The sequence below is a fragment of the Ictalurus furcatus genome, chromosome 17 (genome assembly GCF_023375685.1).
Source record: "Ictalurus furcatus strain D&B chromosome 17, Billie_1.0, whole genome shotgun sequence".
NCBI lineage: Eukaryota > Metazoa > Chordata > Actinopteri > Siluriformes > Ictaluridae > Ictalurus > Ictalurus furcatus.
In genome coordinates, this window is record NC_071271.1 from 19,918,320 (window position 1) to 19,934,106 (window position 15,787).

Consider the following 15,787-nt stretch of genomic DNA (forward strand, 5'->3'; position numbering starts at 1 on the left):
AAAATGGCAGACAAGCTCTCAGCCAACTTATATCTACAAATGGAAGTAGCTTGGTATTCTTGCTGTAGCTCTCTTAGTTTTCCCCAGGGGGTCTCCCATCCAGTAACTGGCCAAGTTCATCCCTGCTTAGCTTGAGTAGAAACCCAGATGAGCGCTGCAGGGAGATATGGTGCTGGCTAAAGTAAAATTTAAGTGTTCAATAGCTTACTGTGCACCATGATAAGTTAAAAAAAAAAAAAAAAGTTGTTCTTTTGGCATCAGTGTTTCGGATAGTCCAGATAGCCTACACGTGTGTGTCTTTTCAGTTTTATTCTGTTTTCTTTCCATCTCCCTGTGGCTTTGCGAGACCTGATTATATTCATCTGGCCTTCAGAAAAATGGCTGGAGCTGAAAAATCCTGGTCACTTTCAAGATGGACTTGATTTTAATCTTTTACTGTTGGGTGGTGAGGCCCACGTGGAGGGATAATACCAAACTGCAGCAAGGAAAAAAGTGATTCAGGTTGTCCAAGAGGGCAGCTTTCACAACATTACAGCATCCAAGAACATGATGAAATTTTGTTTATGTTTACTGATCACAGTCATGCTAAACCATCAGTGATCAGTGTAGAATGGGATGTTGGATGTAAAAAAAAAAAATATCTAAAACAATATTACCAGTTATCAAGCATTTCATAAAATTGACCACGGTATGACCACCAGGTGGCAGCATTAGATTTTTATTATTTTTTTAATTATTATTCTTTCTTTCTTTCTTTTAGCATTAACAAGTTGTTTTTTTTTTTTTATGGAGATGAATCTGGACTCAGCCCCGGGTGATTAACAGCCCAGCTAACGCCCATGTTTGATTTTACTGATCCAAAACAAAGTATTACGCACCTTCTCACAAATACTGTACATTACACTATTTACTTTGGCAGGTTCAACTGATACAAAATTGTAATTATTTTTTGCTTTGTTTTCATCACAAACATAATGTTAAATTGACTGTAGAAGACCTGTATTGTTTCTGAGATATTGTTTTAATTCTTTCCAGTTGCACATTAACAGTCCCAGTTGCACAATTCAGCTCATCAGTTTCTGTGTAGGCAGAAGTTGGTTGGAGTGGCTTGTAGTGGCGGCTGGTCAGTAGGGGGCACTGTGGCGCCGGCCACATTAATTAATTTTCACGTTTTTCTTTTTTTGCTGCACTTTATCGACGGTCCCTAATGATTCAGCACCGCGAGTGTATGGACTCTAAGAGAAGGTTCTGAATCAGGACTTTCTCGACTTGATTAAACAGTTGTAGTTGACTCTTCTTTTGATGATAAATTTATATGATGTAGTCTCACAATAGTTCGGCGTGGATGGGTGAGCTGTTCCTGCGTTACTGACCGGAAATGTCTGAAAATGAAACACAAACACGACACATAAGCTGCTGCTTTCTGGAAAAACGAAACCATAACGTCGTTTCCTTTCCTCCTTAACACCGAGCATTTCTCAGACCAGGTAAAACTCGTTTAGACTGTTCTTGAGGTATTTCAATGGTTCATTTGAATCGTGGACACACCTGACCATCACACCAATGTGTGTCCACGCAATGGAGTGTGCACCCTCTTTGCTGTTATACCCCCATTTTTCTGGGAAGGCTTTGCACTAGTTTCTGTAGTGTGGTTGTGTTGGTTTGTGCTCATTCAGCTACAGTAGCATTAATGATGTTATGTGAGGAGATCTGTTCCACTTCGTCCCAAAGGTGTTCAGTGGGTTGAGGTCAGGACTCTGTGCAGGACACCCAGGTTGTTCCTCATAAGCCTTTTGTGTCCAGGGGTATTGTCATGGAGGACATGTGTGCACAGGGGAACATGTTCAGGCTTTTAAAACATTCTTTATGTGAAATGTATGGAATGCCACATGTTTGCCTGTGCGGAGTTTGCTTGTTCTCCCCGTGCTGCGGGGGTTTCCTCCAAGTACTCCAGTTTCCTTCCCCAGTCCAAAGACATGCATGGTAGGCTGTTTGGCATGTCCAAAGGGTCCGTAGTGTATGAATGGGTGTGTGATTGTGATTGGCACCCTGTCCTGGGTGTACCCTGTGTTGCGCCCCATTCCCCCTAGGATAGGCTTCAGGTTCCCCATGACCCTGAAGGATAAGCGGTATGCAAAATGTGTGTGTGTGTGTATATATATATATGTGTGTGTGTGTGTGTGTGTGTATATATATATATATATATATATATATATATATATATATATATATATATATAGTATCTCACAAAATTGAGTACACCCCTCACATTTTTGTAAATATTTGATTATATCTTTTCATGTGACGACACTGAAGAAATGACACTTTGCTACAATGTAAAGTAGTGAGTGTACAGCTTGTGTAACAGTGTAAATTTGCTGTCCCCTCAAAATTACTGAACATACAGCCATTAATGTCTAAACTGCTGGCAACAAAAGTGAGTACACCCCTAAGTGAAAATGTCCAAATTGGGCCCAATTAGCCATTTTCCCTCCCCAGTGTCATGTGACTTGGTAGTGTTACAAGGTCTCAGGTGTGAATGGGGAGCAGGTGTGTTAAATTTGGTGTCATCGCTCTCACACTCCCTCATACTGGTCACTGGAAGTTCAACATGGCACCTTATGGTAAAGAAGTCTCTGAGGATCTGAAAATAAGAGTTGTTGCTCTACATAAAGATGGCCTAAGCTATAAGAAGATTGCCAAGACCCTGACACTGAGCTGCAGCACGGTGGCCAAGACCATACAGCGGTTTAACAGGACAGGTTCCACTCAGAACATGCCTTGCCATGGTCGACCAAAGAAGTTGAGTGCACGTGCTCAGCGTCATATCCAGAGGTTGTCTTTGGGAAATACACGTATGAGTGCTGCCAGCATTGCTGCAGAGGTTGAAGGGGTGGGGGGTCAGCCTGTCAGTGCTCAGACCATACGCCGCACACTGCATCAAATTGGTCTGCATGGCTGTCGTCCCAGAACTAAGCCTCTTCTAAAGATGATGCACAAGAAAGCCCGCAAACAGTTTGCTGAAGACAAGCACAAGTTTGCTCTAACATCCACCAGCAACGTGATGTCATCATGGAGGACTGGAAGAGGACTCCAGTGGCAACCTGTGAAGCTCTGGTGAACTCCATGCCCAAGAGGGTTAAGGCAGTGCTGGAAAATAATGGTGGCCATACAAAATATTGACACTTTGGGCCCAATTTGGACATTTTCACTTAAGGGTGTACTCACTCATTTTTGTTGCCAGCGGTTTAGACATTAATGGCTGTGTGTTGAGTTATTTTGAGAGGACAGCAAATTTACACTGTTACACAAGCTGTACACTCACTACTTTACATTGTAGCAAAGTGTCATTTCTTCAGTGTTGTCACATGAAAAGATATAATCAAATATTTACAAAAATGTGAGGGGTGTACTCACTTTTGTGAGATACTATATATATATTAGGATCTTTACATGAACTTCAGAAATTAATTTTTAATGCCTTTTGTAATTACCTAATGGGCATCTATGGTTAAAGGACATTAGAGGTAGCAGGCATCTGTAAAGGTTATTAGGCATTCAGGTTATATTTATAACTTACATATGAATATGACAGGTAAATTAGCACAGGTTTCCTTTCACACCATGACCCCAAAAAATCACTTTTCTTCCTTCGGTATGCCAGATTGATATATTGGGGTTTTTTTTGTCATAGGTGCCCATTTTCCTTTGGCTGGAGACCTGATCAAATCCACCTGCTGTAAATAAGAAAAATGGCTGAAGCTGTAAAATCTTACTATGCAGAGCAGTTTAGCTGCTCAGTGTGCCTGGACATCCTGAAGGATCCAGTGACTATTCCCTGTGGACACAGTTACTGCATGAGCTGTATTAATAATGTCTGGTCTGGGTTGGATCAGAGCGCTGTCTACAGCTGCCCTCAGTGCAGGGAGACGTTTTCTCCAAGGCCTGCCCTGAAGAAGAACACACTTGTGGCTGAAGTGATGGAGAAAATGAAGAACGCTTCAGATCAGGCTGCTACTTCTAATCAGAATACCTCAGCCTGCACACGATTGGAGTGTGACTTCTGCATAGGAGCCAAAAATACAGCTGACAAGTTCTGTTTGCAGTGTTTAGCCTCCTACTGTGAGCTTCACCTCCAGCCTCACTACGAATCTCCTGTGTTCATGAAACACAAACTAGTCCCAGCATCTGCGCAGATACAGAAGAACATCTGCCCTCAACACGGCAAGCTGCTGGATATTTACTGTCACGATGACCAACAGTGTATCTGTTACCTGTGCATGGGTCAGAGTCATAATGAGCACAAATCATCATCTGTGGAATCTGAGAGGATCAAAAAACAGGTAAATGCTGCTTGACTTGATATCACACAAACATATTGTATATTAGATGGCTTCCTGAGAAGTGGATATATTAGAAAACCCTGATATCTAAAAATGGACTGGCTTTGTCCCACCTGATAGCGCAAACAGCTGGGCACTGGCTGCCAAATGGCAGAATAAACTTCTCCAGGCTCTCCAAATAGTCCATGTGGTCTTACAGCTGCATCACCACCGAATGACATTGCTTCTGAGCTTGCTGATATCTTTAGACAACAAGTTGATAACAAAGCACTTCTGTAGATTGCACTAATATTACAATATTAAATCTAATCTAATGCACCTGTCTCAGTCTAATATACAGTACTGGACTGAGACAGGTGCATTAGAGCAGGGATAATATAGAAAAATGGATGCCTTTTTTTTTTTTAAATAATCATTTAAAAAAATTATTTGTTGTAAATGAATGTGGACTGAATTTTCCAGGATGCCTTGGAAAAGACAAAGATAGAGTGCCAGCAGATGATTGCTCAAAGAGAAGAAGGCCTAATGGAGCTCACCAAGGCTGTGACATCTATTAAGGTGAGTATTGACTGTAGTCAGACTACTCCAAGAACTGCTTTTTAATGCTCTGTATTAAAGCAGTATTTTCTTTAGTCTTTACCGCCAGATATCCGTAACTGTGATCGTCTTTTCACTTTCAGGTCCCTCCTCAAAACCCACCTTTTTCAATTAGCTTACTACAAAGAACATGTATTTATTGATTTATTTATTTAATAGTGATTTTTAGATTTTTGTTGATCTTTTATGTACTTTTATTGTAAACTTGATTATGTCTGTAAGGTGTCCTTGAGAGTCTTGAAAGGTGCCTATCAATAAAATGTATTATTATTATTCTATAGGAGTGTAAAGATAGACAGCTGTTATCAGTTATGTTATAAAAGTTGGATGGTGATTGTGAGTGAATCAGCCAGAAAGTTGAATACATGCAGATTTTTTAATTTTATTTATAGTGTACTATTGTTTAGAGATGTTGTCAAATTAGATTATTTTGGCACTGTGCATGCTTCTTTCACTCCTCCACCATGCTTCTCAGTGCCTGTCAGCGGGGTGGAACGAAAGGGGGTGTAACCTCTGTGCCTTTCAGCCCCATTAAATGAGGCATATGATTGCACTGATTATTAAATTGTATTGAAGCAGCTATGAATCAGACTGAAAAAAAAATCAGCTTTTTTAAATGTAACAGTCCAACATTGAGTTTTCAGATACACGTCCTTAGTAATACTTCTAATATAAACGTTGGGGCACAGGGGGCACATGGAGGCTTTACCACGTTGTCCCTGTCCTGTCAGTGTTTTGCGCAGGCAGCAGAGGAGGACAGTGAGAGGATGTTTACTGAGCTGATCGACTCCATGAAGAGAAGATGCTCAGAAGTGAAAACGCTGATCAGAGCTCAGGAGAAGACCGAACTGAGTCGAGCTGAAGAACTTCGCCAGCGGCTGGATGGTGAGCTCACAGAGCTGAGGGCACGAAATGCAGAAATGCAACAGCTATTATCTACAGATGATCACATCGATTTCATCAAGGTAACATACCGCACTGTTCGGCTAAGCAAGCAGACTCTTATCCAATTTCTCCTAATACTCTAATACCATCCTTTTTGTTTTTGTTTTTTTCTGTAGAAATACATTTCTGTCTCTGCCTTGCCCATGTTTAAAGACATGCCTTCCATAACCTGTGTGACTCATGATACTTCTGGGAACATCTCCATTTCTGAGGTCAAAGAACACCTTGAGGATGTTTGTCATCAGGAAGTAGCAAGGATATCAAAACAAGGTTTGAGAAGTATTTCATGAGCCAAACATCGGCATCCTAATATCGCCAACCATCTTTACCTGATAAAAGATACATGCCTACAGTTGCCCCGAAAAGTATTTGGACACTTAATCCACACTTACAAATGTATGAATTTCACTGTATTTGAAAACAATGTCAAAGCCAAGCACATTTTTCAAGCAAAACATTTCCCCAAAAATATATTGCTATGCATAAACGTCCATCCATCCGTCCATTTTCCATACTGCTTATCCTTCACAGGGTTATGTGGGAGCCTGAAGTCTATCCCAGGGAACTCGGGGCACGTGGTGGGGGAAGGGGTGGACGGGGTGCCAACCCATCGCAGGGCACAATCACTCGCACATTCACACACTCCAGACGGTTTGGAAATGCCAATCAACTCATGTCTTTGGACTGGGGGAGGAAGCCAGGTCCCCATGGTGTGACCCCCCAACCCCAGAGGTGTGAGGCAAACATGCTTCATTAAAGATGGAGTGGCTGTGGTTCAGGTGGTAGAGCGGGTTGTCCACTAATCGTAGGTTTGGCGGTTCGATTCCTGGCCCACATGACTCCACATACCGAAGTGTCCTTGGGCAAGACACTGAACCCCAAGTTGCTCCCGATGGCAAGTTAGCACCTTTCATGGCAGCTCTGCTACCATCGGTGTGTGAGTGTGTGTGTGTGAATGGGTGAATGATACACAGTGTAAAGCACTTTGGATAAAAGCGCTACATAAGTGCAGACCATTTAAAGATCACAATTACAGTGTTTTAGTATTTATTTTTCCATCCTTTGTTTCACAGAACTTCAACAACATCTAGGCATGGAATCAACAAGTTTCTGTAACAGTTGTGGTGGAAGTTTCCAAATTTCGACCAGCAAAAAACATTCAGTTTATCTGCACTAGAGCATCACCAATCAACAGTTTCTTCTCCATTGCATCACATAGATGCTTTATTGGGTTTAGGTCAGGGCTCTGGGGTGTATTCTTTCAAAAGAATGGCTGGTGCTTTGGATCATTATCCAAATTATCCATTATTGCAATTACTTTTAACCAACAGGTACCACAGTAATTTATAGAGCATGTATTTAGTCTGTTACCTTTAATTTTATGCATTTGCAACTGTGGTTTAAGTGTCCAAATGCTTGCCACTGTAGATGCTTATGTATTTGTTGTGCTGTTTCTTTTCAGTTAGGAACATCCATGTTGTGGAGCCTTCAGAGCCGGAGACCAGAGAGGACTTTCTGCAATGTGAGTCAAATGTAAACTTTAGCTATAACACAATAACACTGAAGTAACCATGCTTATCATAATAGAACAAAAGCCTTGCAGGGTAAAGTAAAATAGTACTGTATTTTGCAGAGGGGCTAACTGGCTTCTAGCATTTCACACAGGCTCCGACCAGAAGAGGGAGATTTTTTGCCTTAACCTTCACAAAAACTAGATAATAATTCTTTATCTCTGAGAAAACTGTGTAGAGTGTAAGGGTGAACATGTAGAGCATATGTTGTAAATAATAAATACAAAATTAAGTATATGTAGTTTTACTTTCATTGGTTCCTGATTTTCAGACACCCTGTATATCAGGGGCCATCAGCTGGTGGACCGTGGTCCAGATATTTAGCCAGGAAAGTATTTCAGCAGACCAAACCATGTTCTGTAAAAAAGAACTGATAAAGTATAGGGAAAAAGTGGGCCTTAGTTCAGTGACCCTAAAGGGGAGCCATTGTGTGTTCCATAGTAGCTCGTCTGTTGCAGCTTGTCCAATCACATGCAATGTACCGTAAGTTCTGTAGCTGAAGGCAACTCATCGGATCCGAGACTAGGTACAGTGCAACACTGTAAAACTTTATGCTGTAAATTTACAGTAAAATACTGACTGCTGAGTCCTGTATTTTTACAGGACTACTACTGTAATCAACATTTACAGTATAGTATTGTTAATACCAAATATAGTATCCTACTGTAATATCCACAGAATTTTATAGTATAAAAATGTGCTGTCTAAAGCAAGGGGATTGAATTATTTGTCATTAAATAGTTCAAAACAGTTACGTTATTGTTATTTTTTACAACAGTGTAGTGGCAATATGAAGCAGAAAATAACGTACTCTGAATTTTAAAACATCATTTTTTTTTAAAGCAAAGAGCAGAAAATTGCCTTTTCTGAACATGTAAGCTGAAAGGTCAGCTGTATTTTCTTTTAATAAGAACCTTTAAATAGCAATTAACAATTTAAAATATATAACAATAATAATCTTAGGTCACGTGCCCTGTTTTACTTCAGGAAAAAAAAAAAGAATGCGCACAAAAATAATGCTTATTTATGATTTCTATAAAGAATTTATATATTGACAAAATAAAATCGTTCAGTCATTGAATTCTTTGCCCTAAACCTGATTACGTTATTTGTGAAATTGAACACAGTGGTCTTACGTTAGCACTGGATCGTCATCACATTAATCAGCCTGAAACGACAAAAAACAATGATCAAAACCTTGTCCAGAGCAAGGTGTACGAATGCTATATGGTAGCTTTTGCAGTATAATGTGAAGTATCAAAGTTACTTGGTGAAGAGTTGAGAACAGTAAACTGTTTGCTCAGGACTAAGCAAAAGTGCAAAAGGTTTAACGTTCCCAAGGTCAAACCATTCGTGGAAACAAAGTAGAAACACCAACGAAAAGCTCCATAAAAGATTGGCTTAGCATATCAATACTCAGACGAACAATTATTTATTCGTCTTCTCACGCTCCAAAGTCCATTTATCCAAATCAAAGGCACAAACGTTAGATTATTCAGACAAAAAATGATTCCGCTGTCTTCTCATGCAGCACCGTACGTTTATCCGGCATCACAGGCAAACTAATCCTTGAAAAGCTTAAAAGCTACACACAAAAATTCACATACCACTGGCTTATCTTATTATCATGAATACTTAGTTCTGGATTTGTTTATTAAAGTCCCACTGACAAATCCAGTTTGGCTGCAGTACAGGCATAAATGTCTGATCCTATCATCACATTAAACCCTGAAGAGTAGACATAAAACACTTAACGCATTGGGAGAGAAGTTCAAATGTATTTGCTGAACCTAGAAACTTCCACAACTTGAAATGACCACGAAAAAATAAATCAATCAATCCCAGAATGCAATGTCTCTACTAAAAACAGAAAACCGCTCTATGTTTACAGCCATCCTGTTTTGCTTTAGCTTTTTATATATATATATATATATATATATATATATATATATATATATATATATATATATATATATATATATGTGTGTGTGTGTGTGTGTATGTATATGTATTTTTAATGTTGTTTACACTTTCTGGTCTGTTTCGTGAGCTGACAACATGGCTTGCTTTTATTTTTGTAATAAAGTGATGCAAAAAGAATGTTTAAAGACAAATTGACAGAGAAATATGCAGTTATTGCCAAATGCAAATCATGTCTCTAGTCTAAAGTGGTAATGTGAAGGGCCATATACAAAACAAGACATAACCAGTTCCGTGTCTCATAAATAAGTGTCTATTTATGGCCATGAACAAATCTTTAATAGTAGTTGAGAGACTTTTAATTGTCAAGAACATACTCTTACCCGTGACTGATATCACTGAGCATAAACTCTGTATGTATAGGAGGTATCATAATGCTTAATTAATTGTTCTCAATAATCCCACAGCAGGAATGCAACACTTATCTGTGAAACATATAAAAGCATAACAGGCTTATACTGTACATTCTGACATATTTTATAAGTCATTGCGAAGGTAAAGCTGGAAAATACATTTATTACGCAATAACATACTTGATTTATTTTTCACGCTACCCTCCATGGCTTTTGTGTGATCTAAAAAAAATGGGTAAGAACACATATCATGGATAACTCACGGATGTGTTTTTGTGTTTGTTAATCTTTAAACAGACTTCTGTGATCTTCATGTGGATCCAAACACTATCAACAATAGTCTGTGTCTGTCTGAGGGAGACAGAAAAGTGACCCATTCTCCTCCAGCGCATCCATATCCTGATCATCCGGAGAGATTCGACTCTTTTCCATATGTCTTATGTAAAGAGCGTCTTTATGGTCGTTGTTACTGGGAAGCTGATTTGAGGAGAAGTGTTTGGTGTGTAGCAGTTTCATACAAAGGCATCATGCGTAAAGGAGCCAGTGATGAGTGTAGATTTGGGTTTAATGCTAAGTCCTGGAGATTATCCCGCTCTAAGCAAGAACACTATTTCAGACATAAACAAACTGCAATCAGTCTTCGTCGTTTCAATTCAACAACTATTGGTGTGTACCTGAACCACAGTGCAGGAACGCTGTCATTCTACAGTGTCTCTGACCAGATGACACTCCTCCATAAAGTCCAGACAACATTCACTGAGCCACTCTATGCAGGGTTTGGGGTTGGAGGTGGCTCAGTTGTCCGAATTCTGAAAAAAGCTGAAAAAATTTCATATTCAGAAATGTAATTAATAAAAACTACAACTCATTAACTACAAGAATGCTATATACATTCAATTCAATTCATACAATATACAGTGCCCTCCACTAATAGTGGCACCCTTGGTAAATATGAGCAAAGAAGGCTGTGAAAAATTGTCCTTATTGTTTAACCTTTTAAAAACAATTCACAAAAATACTCCTTAAAAAAAATACCTTTGTAAAATATAGGTGTGCCACTATTATTTGCACCCCTATGAATTCATATGAGAAAAATATATTTAAAGTATATTCCCATTGATATTTTCCTTTTTTGTTCTTTTTTATTATTATTATTTTTTTTTTACACCTGGGCAACTAGGAACAGGAAATTGCTCAACCAAGACTTCCTGTTTCACAAGGGTATGAATATGAGGTAACACATAGGCCAAATTCCCATTTATAACAATGGCTATGTCCAAGGAATATTGCTGTGATGTGCAGCAAAAGATTGTTGAGCTTCACAAAATGGGAAGTGGCTATTAGAAAATAGCAAAAGCATTGAAAATGCCCAAAGATTACAAATACTTCAAAATCAGAGAAGGGTAAAAAAAAAAAAACCACTAATTTACATTACTTTTAGTTTTGATGAATAAGAAGCAATAGAGCATTACACTGAGCACAGTGATTGCTGATTGCCAACAGTTGTGTTAAAATCACTCAGGAATTGAGTACACACTTGCCTGATCCTGCATCAACAACTAATTTATCATATGTAGTCATAGTCATTACGTTATGAGCTACCAATATTCTCAAATTAAGTGTGCTGATGTTCACTGCTTCATCTATAAAGGACTTCTGATGATGACGGTTTGATCAGTATGTTATCCGGATATATTATGATCCATCAATTATTGCGGAAAGCGAGAATGTGAGAGAATGTGCCTATCCTGATGCTTAATTGCCTCGTGTTTTATAGTGCTTTCTTTCTTTATATATTATACTAGATTAAAGATGGTCATAAATGTGATTAGTTAATGGGAGAATCATGTCAGTGAGGAATCTGTTAAATCAAATATCAATGCTTTTGGTGACAAATAATCTCTTTTTAATAAATCATATAATTTCTAATATGATGTCTGGTTTTCTGTGCATAAGTGTAGCTGATTGTGAAACTACACAGAGTATTGTAATGGATTTTACTGTAAGGCCTTTAACATCTCTGAAGCTATATCCTAAGTCACGAGTTATATTTGGTTCACATTTAGATATTGCTGTGATTTATTTTAGTAATACGAGTAAGTGAAAAAATTTAAAAGGCTTTTGCTAGATAATTCCCACTGTTTATGTAATCCAAACATTCATTACAGTTGTCAAATGAACTCCGTCTATACTGTATTGTGAACTCATTACTCATCGAATCCAATAAAACAAGATGTTAAAGCAAAGCTCATTTTCAAGTGAGGTTCTTTTCTTATGAACTTTGGGGTTCAATTTGTTAAATAGTTAAATGAAAGAAATCACATACAGCTGCACATATCTGTACTTTATTCCACATATACTATAGTCCACACTTTTTCTGCTATCTATCTTTTCTATCCTTTATATATATATATATATATATATATATATATATATATATATATATATATATATATATATATATATATAAATTTTCTACTTTTATGCAAGTAAATTCTGTTTTTATGTCACAAGACAGTCGTAAAAAGCATCTTACTTCACGTCATACTGTGTAGGGGTGTGTGTGTGTGTGTGTGTGTGTGTGTGTGAACAATAAAGTTTTAATTTGAAATCTGACAGCCCTACCCAGTGCTGCAGGCCAGTGTGGGCCTCTAGTGTGGTGTAGATGGGTTATTTAGCTACTTATTTAGCTTTCTTTATTTGGGCTGATGATGTGACAGTCTGCAGAGCCCTTATGAGCAAGGTGCACAGTAAACATGGGCCTTAAGTCTAGTTTACTTTGTGTACATTGGAGCACTACCCCAAATAAATCAATAAATACTGAAATGTAAAACAATGTTTAAAAAATCCCACGTTTCCATGTCAAGAGTACTTTAATACACACAAATGTGTCAAAAGCATATACTTTTCACTTTAATTAAGAAAGGATGAATATGCAATATATATACAGTATATATTTCACATACAGTGTTTATTTAGGCCGACAGCATTAGTATGTCAGTAGAGAAGAAAAATCACAGTGTTACAGATATTTTCAGTATTTTGTTAAGGAAATTGCTTTTATTTGTCAAATAAATAGTTAAATAATGGGCTTTTACTCATATGAATATCATCAAAATTAGGCCACTCTCATCATTTCCAGCAGTTACGAGGCTTGATAATTGTAGCCCTGTTACACTATATAGCCAAATGTATGTGGACACCCGAGTGTGCTTTTTGAACATCCATTCCATCTTCTGGGAAGGCTTTCCACTAGATTTTGGAGCATGACAGTGGGAATTTATGCTCATTCAACCACAAGAGCATTAGTGAGGTCGGGTACCCATGTCGGGCGAGGAGGCCTGGTGTACAGTCGGCATTACAGTTCATCTCAAAAGTGTTCAGTGCGGTTGAGGTCAGGGCTCTGTTCAGGATATCTGAGTTCTTCCACTCCAACCTTGGCAAATCATGTCTTCATGGATGTTGCTTTGTTCACAGGGGCATTGTCATGCTGGAAAAGACATGGGCTACAGCATCCGTAGACATTCTAGACAACCATGAGCCTTGAACTTTGTAGCAACATGTTTGGGAAGGCCCTCATATGGGTGTGACGGTCAGGTCTCCACAAACTTGTAGTTATATAGTGTATATGACAAGACTGAATACAAAGACTTTTTTGTATTTCCTCAAGCGAAAAATATAGAGGAGCACACGAAGACAGAATAACACAGGCTGTCCGGGAGAGCGGGTGTTTATGGGAAGTGTAGTTTTCACACCGTGATGATACTACAATCCAAAATGGAAACTATTATTTGAAACTATTAAGAAAAAAACACGCATAGCTTAAATTATAAATATAATGTATAATTCATAACCTTATTTTTAAAAAAAAACAACAACAACCAACCAACTAAAAAACAAAACAAAAACCCCCCCAAAAAACCCTGTGATTAAAAATGAGCAGACGAATCACTTCCGGTTCCCCCGTGACGTCATTGCCTCGGCACTCTATAACAAAGCCGTGTACTCTGCTTCCCTTTCGGACGCTTTGAACGTGTAAAGCGATTTTAAACCGCAGCTTATCAGCACCTCACAGACACGCTCTGCTTAAACAGGTAGTTATTATGGCGTTATGAGTGATTAAAAGTTGTTTTGTGTCATTGTTTATTTTCCACGAGAGAGAAAAAGTTGTAATCCCCGAGGCGTGAGTAGCTCCAACGTGGCCAGTTTGTTTGTGTTTGTTGTTCCGTTAACGGTAACGGTACTAAAATCAATCCGCTGTGTCGCCTTTCTACTGGGTTTCTGTTGCGAAAGTAAATGTTTGCTAAATGAATAGCTGGGTGTCAGTGTGTTTGCTTTAGTGTTTAACTCTGAAACACTTGCCATAGCGAACAGAAAGGTTGAATGTAGGGTTTAGTACATCTTACACCTCACTCTTAATAAGTAAGCAAGGTTATTTTAAAGTAAATAATGAGACAGTGTTAGGAACAGCTTCATAACATGATTTATACTTGACTGGATATCAGTGTATTAATCAGGTGCTTAAACATTTAGAAAAGCTCATCCTATTTCTGGGTGTTTTTTTTTTTTTATTACCCTCTTACTTCCAAATGCAGAGAGAGAGAGAGAGAGAGAGAGAGAGAAATAAATGGCTTAAAGACATGGTTTTATTTTCAGGACCTCTTAATCATAACTTTGTTAAAATTCCATGTCAATCATTTTATGAGCAATTCTTCACATAAGCCTTTAAACCTAATTCTTTTCAAATGAAATACAGATTATTCATTTTGCATTACATTAAACGTAAGGTTTAATACCCAAATTTCGACGTGTCCTGCTAACACTTTATCGGTGACTGCTTTTACAGAAACGTCTTGAATCGAAGGTGATTTAGAGGGAGATATGCAATCTTTCCGTTATGACATCACTATTTATCCAATGTTGGAAGTGACCGACTGCTGTGCTGAAAAACTGGCATTATTTTATTTATCTGTGTTTTGGTGAGAATGGTGAATATGTATGAATTTCATAGCTGGATTACTCACTTATTACGTTTACATAGACAGCAGTAATCTAATTATTGACCTTATTCTGAATAAGACTGATAATATTGTGATTAAGGTGTTTACATGAGTCCCTTTTAGAATACTCCTTTCATGTTCAGGTTTTACATGTTATAGAACGTAGATCGATTAACGGCACACGTCGTTACGTCACTGCCCCACGCCGTCCGACGTTCCCTCCAGGATTTCACGTATCGACATACAGTTGGTCTTCGTTATGGTACCGTATACAGTTTTGAGTGTTTTTATTTTAAATTTTTACGAAAGCTTCAAGTGCAGTTAATTATTTGTCATGCTGTACGTGCTAATGGACGACTGCTGGAAGCCATGGGCTGCGTCTCAAACCGCATACTTACCTATTATATAGTAGCTGAGTTGCATGTGTTTCACCTACTATATACTGTAGTAGGTAATTATGCGGTTTGGGACGCATCCGTGCTCTCTTGTTTGCAGTCAAACGGTTGAGCTCTGCTGTTTGTGTACATGTCCTGTCACAAATTGCTGTGAAAACTCTCACACGACGTTAATAGTGTGATTAAGATGTGTACATGTCTGTAATGCATGTCGATAATGCGACTAAGACAGGAGTACTCCACACGTCTTAATTCCATTTGTGTTTACTTCGAGTGTGATTTTGGTCGGATTACGATAATCAGTAATCGCTGTTTACATGCTAGTTTCTTAATCACGTTAATATCGGCTTATTGTCGTCAGTGTACTTACTCACACACTCTCTCTCACACACACACACACACACAATGATGCCTCTGTAGGGGAAAGTTTGAGGTGTGTTTTAATGAACTGCGAAAACGTTGTGAAACAATTCCTAGGTGTTGAAGTCCTAATGTAAGTATTAATCTTTCATCACTCCCACTGCATCAGTTATGGGAATTTATTTCAAAAGTAGCACATTCAGTGATGCACAGATGCCGATATCTGTGCTCTAGTTTTCCTGT

General features: G+C 38.4%; 1 protein-coding gene across 1 annotated transcript; it reads left to right on the plus strand.

Annotated features, from left to right (window-relative positions):
- The first annotated feature begins 455 nt into the window (after nucleotides 1–455).
- LOC128620935 (tripartite motif-containing protein 16-like) lies at nucleotides 456–12,026 on the plus strand. Its single transcript, XM_053646304.1, has 7 exons — nucleotides 456–1,487; nucleotides 3,695–4,343; nucleotides 4,806–4,901; nucleotides 5,672–5,905; nucleotides 6,002–6,155; nucleotides 7,348–7,407; nucleotides 10,087–12,026. The coding sequence occupies exons 2-7, from the start codon at nucleotides 3,753–3,755 to the stop codon at nucleotides 10,635–10,637; spliced, it is 1,686 nt and encodes a 561-aa protein (XP_053502279.1). The 5' UTR covers nucleotides 456–1,487; nucleotides 3,695–3,752; the 3' UTR covers nucleotides 10,638–12,026.
- Nucleotides 12,027–15,787: the final 3,761 nt, after the last annotated feature.

Bases quoted from the DNA above. Each gene is read 5' to 3' on its own strand.
- LOC128620935 (XM_053646304.1), top strand. From the start codon at position 3,753: ATGGCTGAAGCTGTAAAATCTTACTATGCAGAGCAGTTTAGCTGCTCA. The intron at 4,344-4,805 runs GTAAATGCTGCT...TGAATTTTCCAG, and splicing joins CTGAGAGGATCAAAAAACAG to GATGCCTTGGAAAAGACAAA. The intron at 7,408-10,086 runs GTGAGTCAAATG...ATCTTTAAACAG, and splicing joins CAGAGAGGACTTTCTGCAAT to ACTTCTGTGATCTTCATGTG.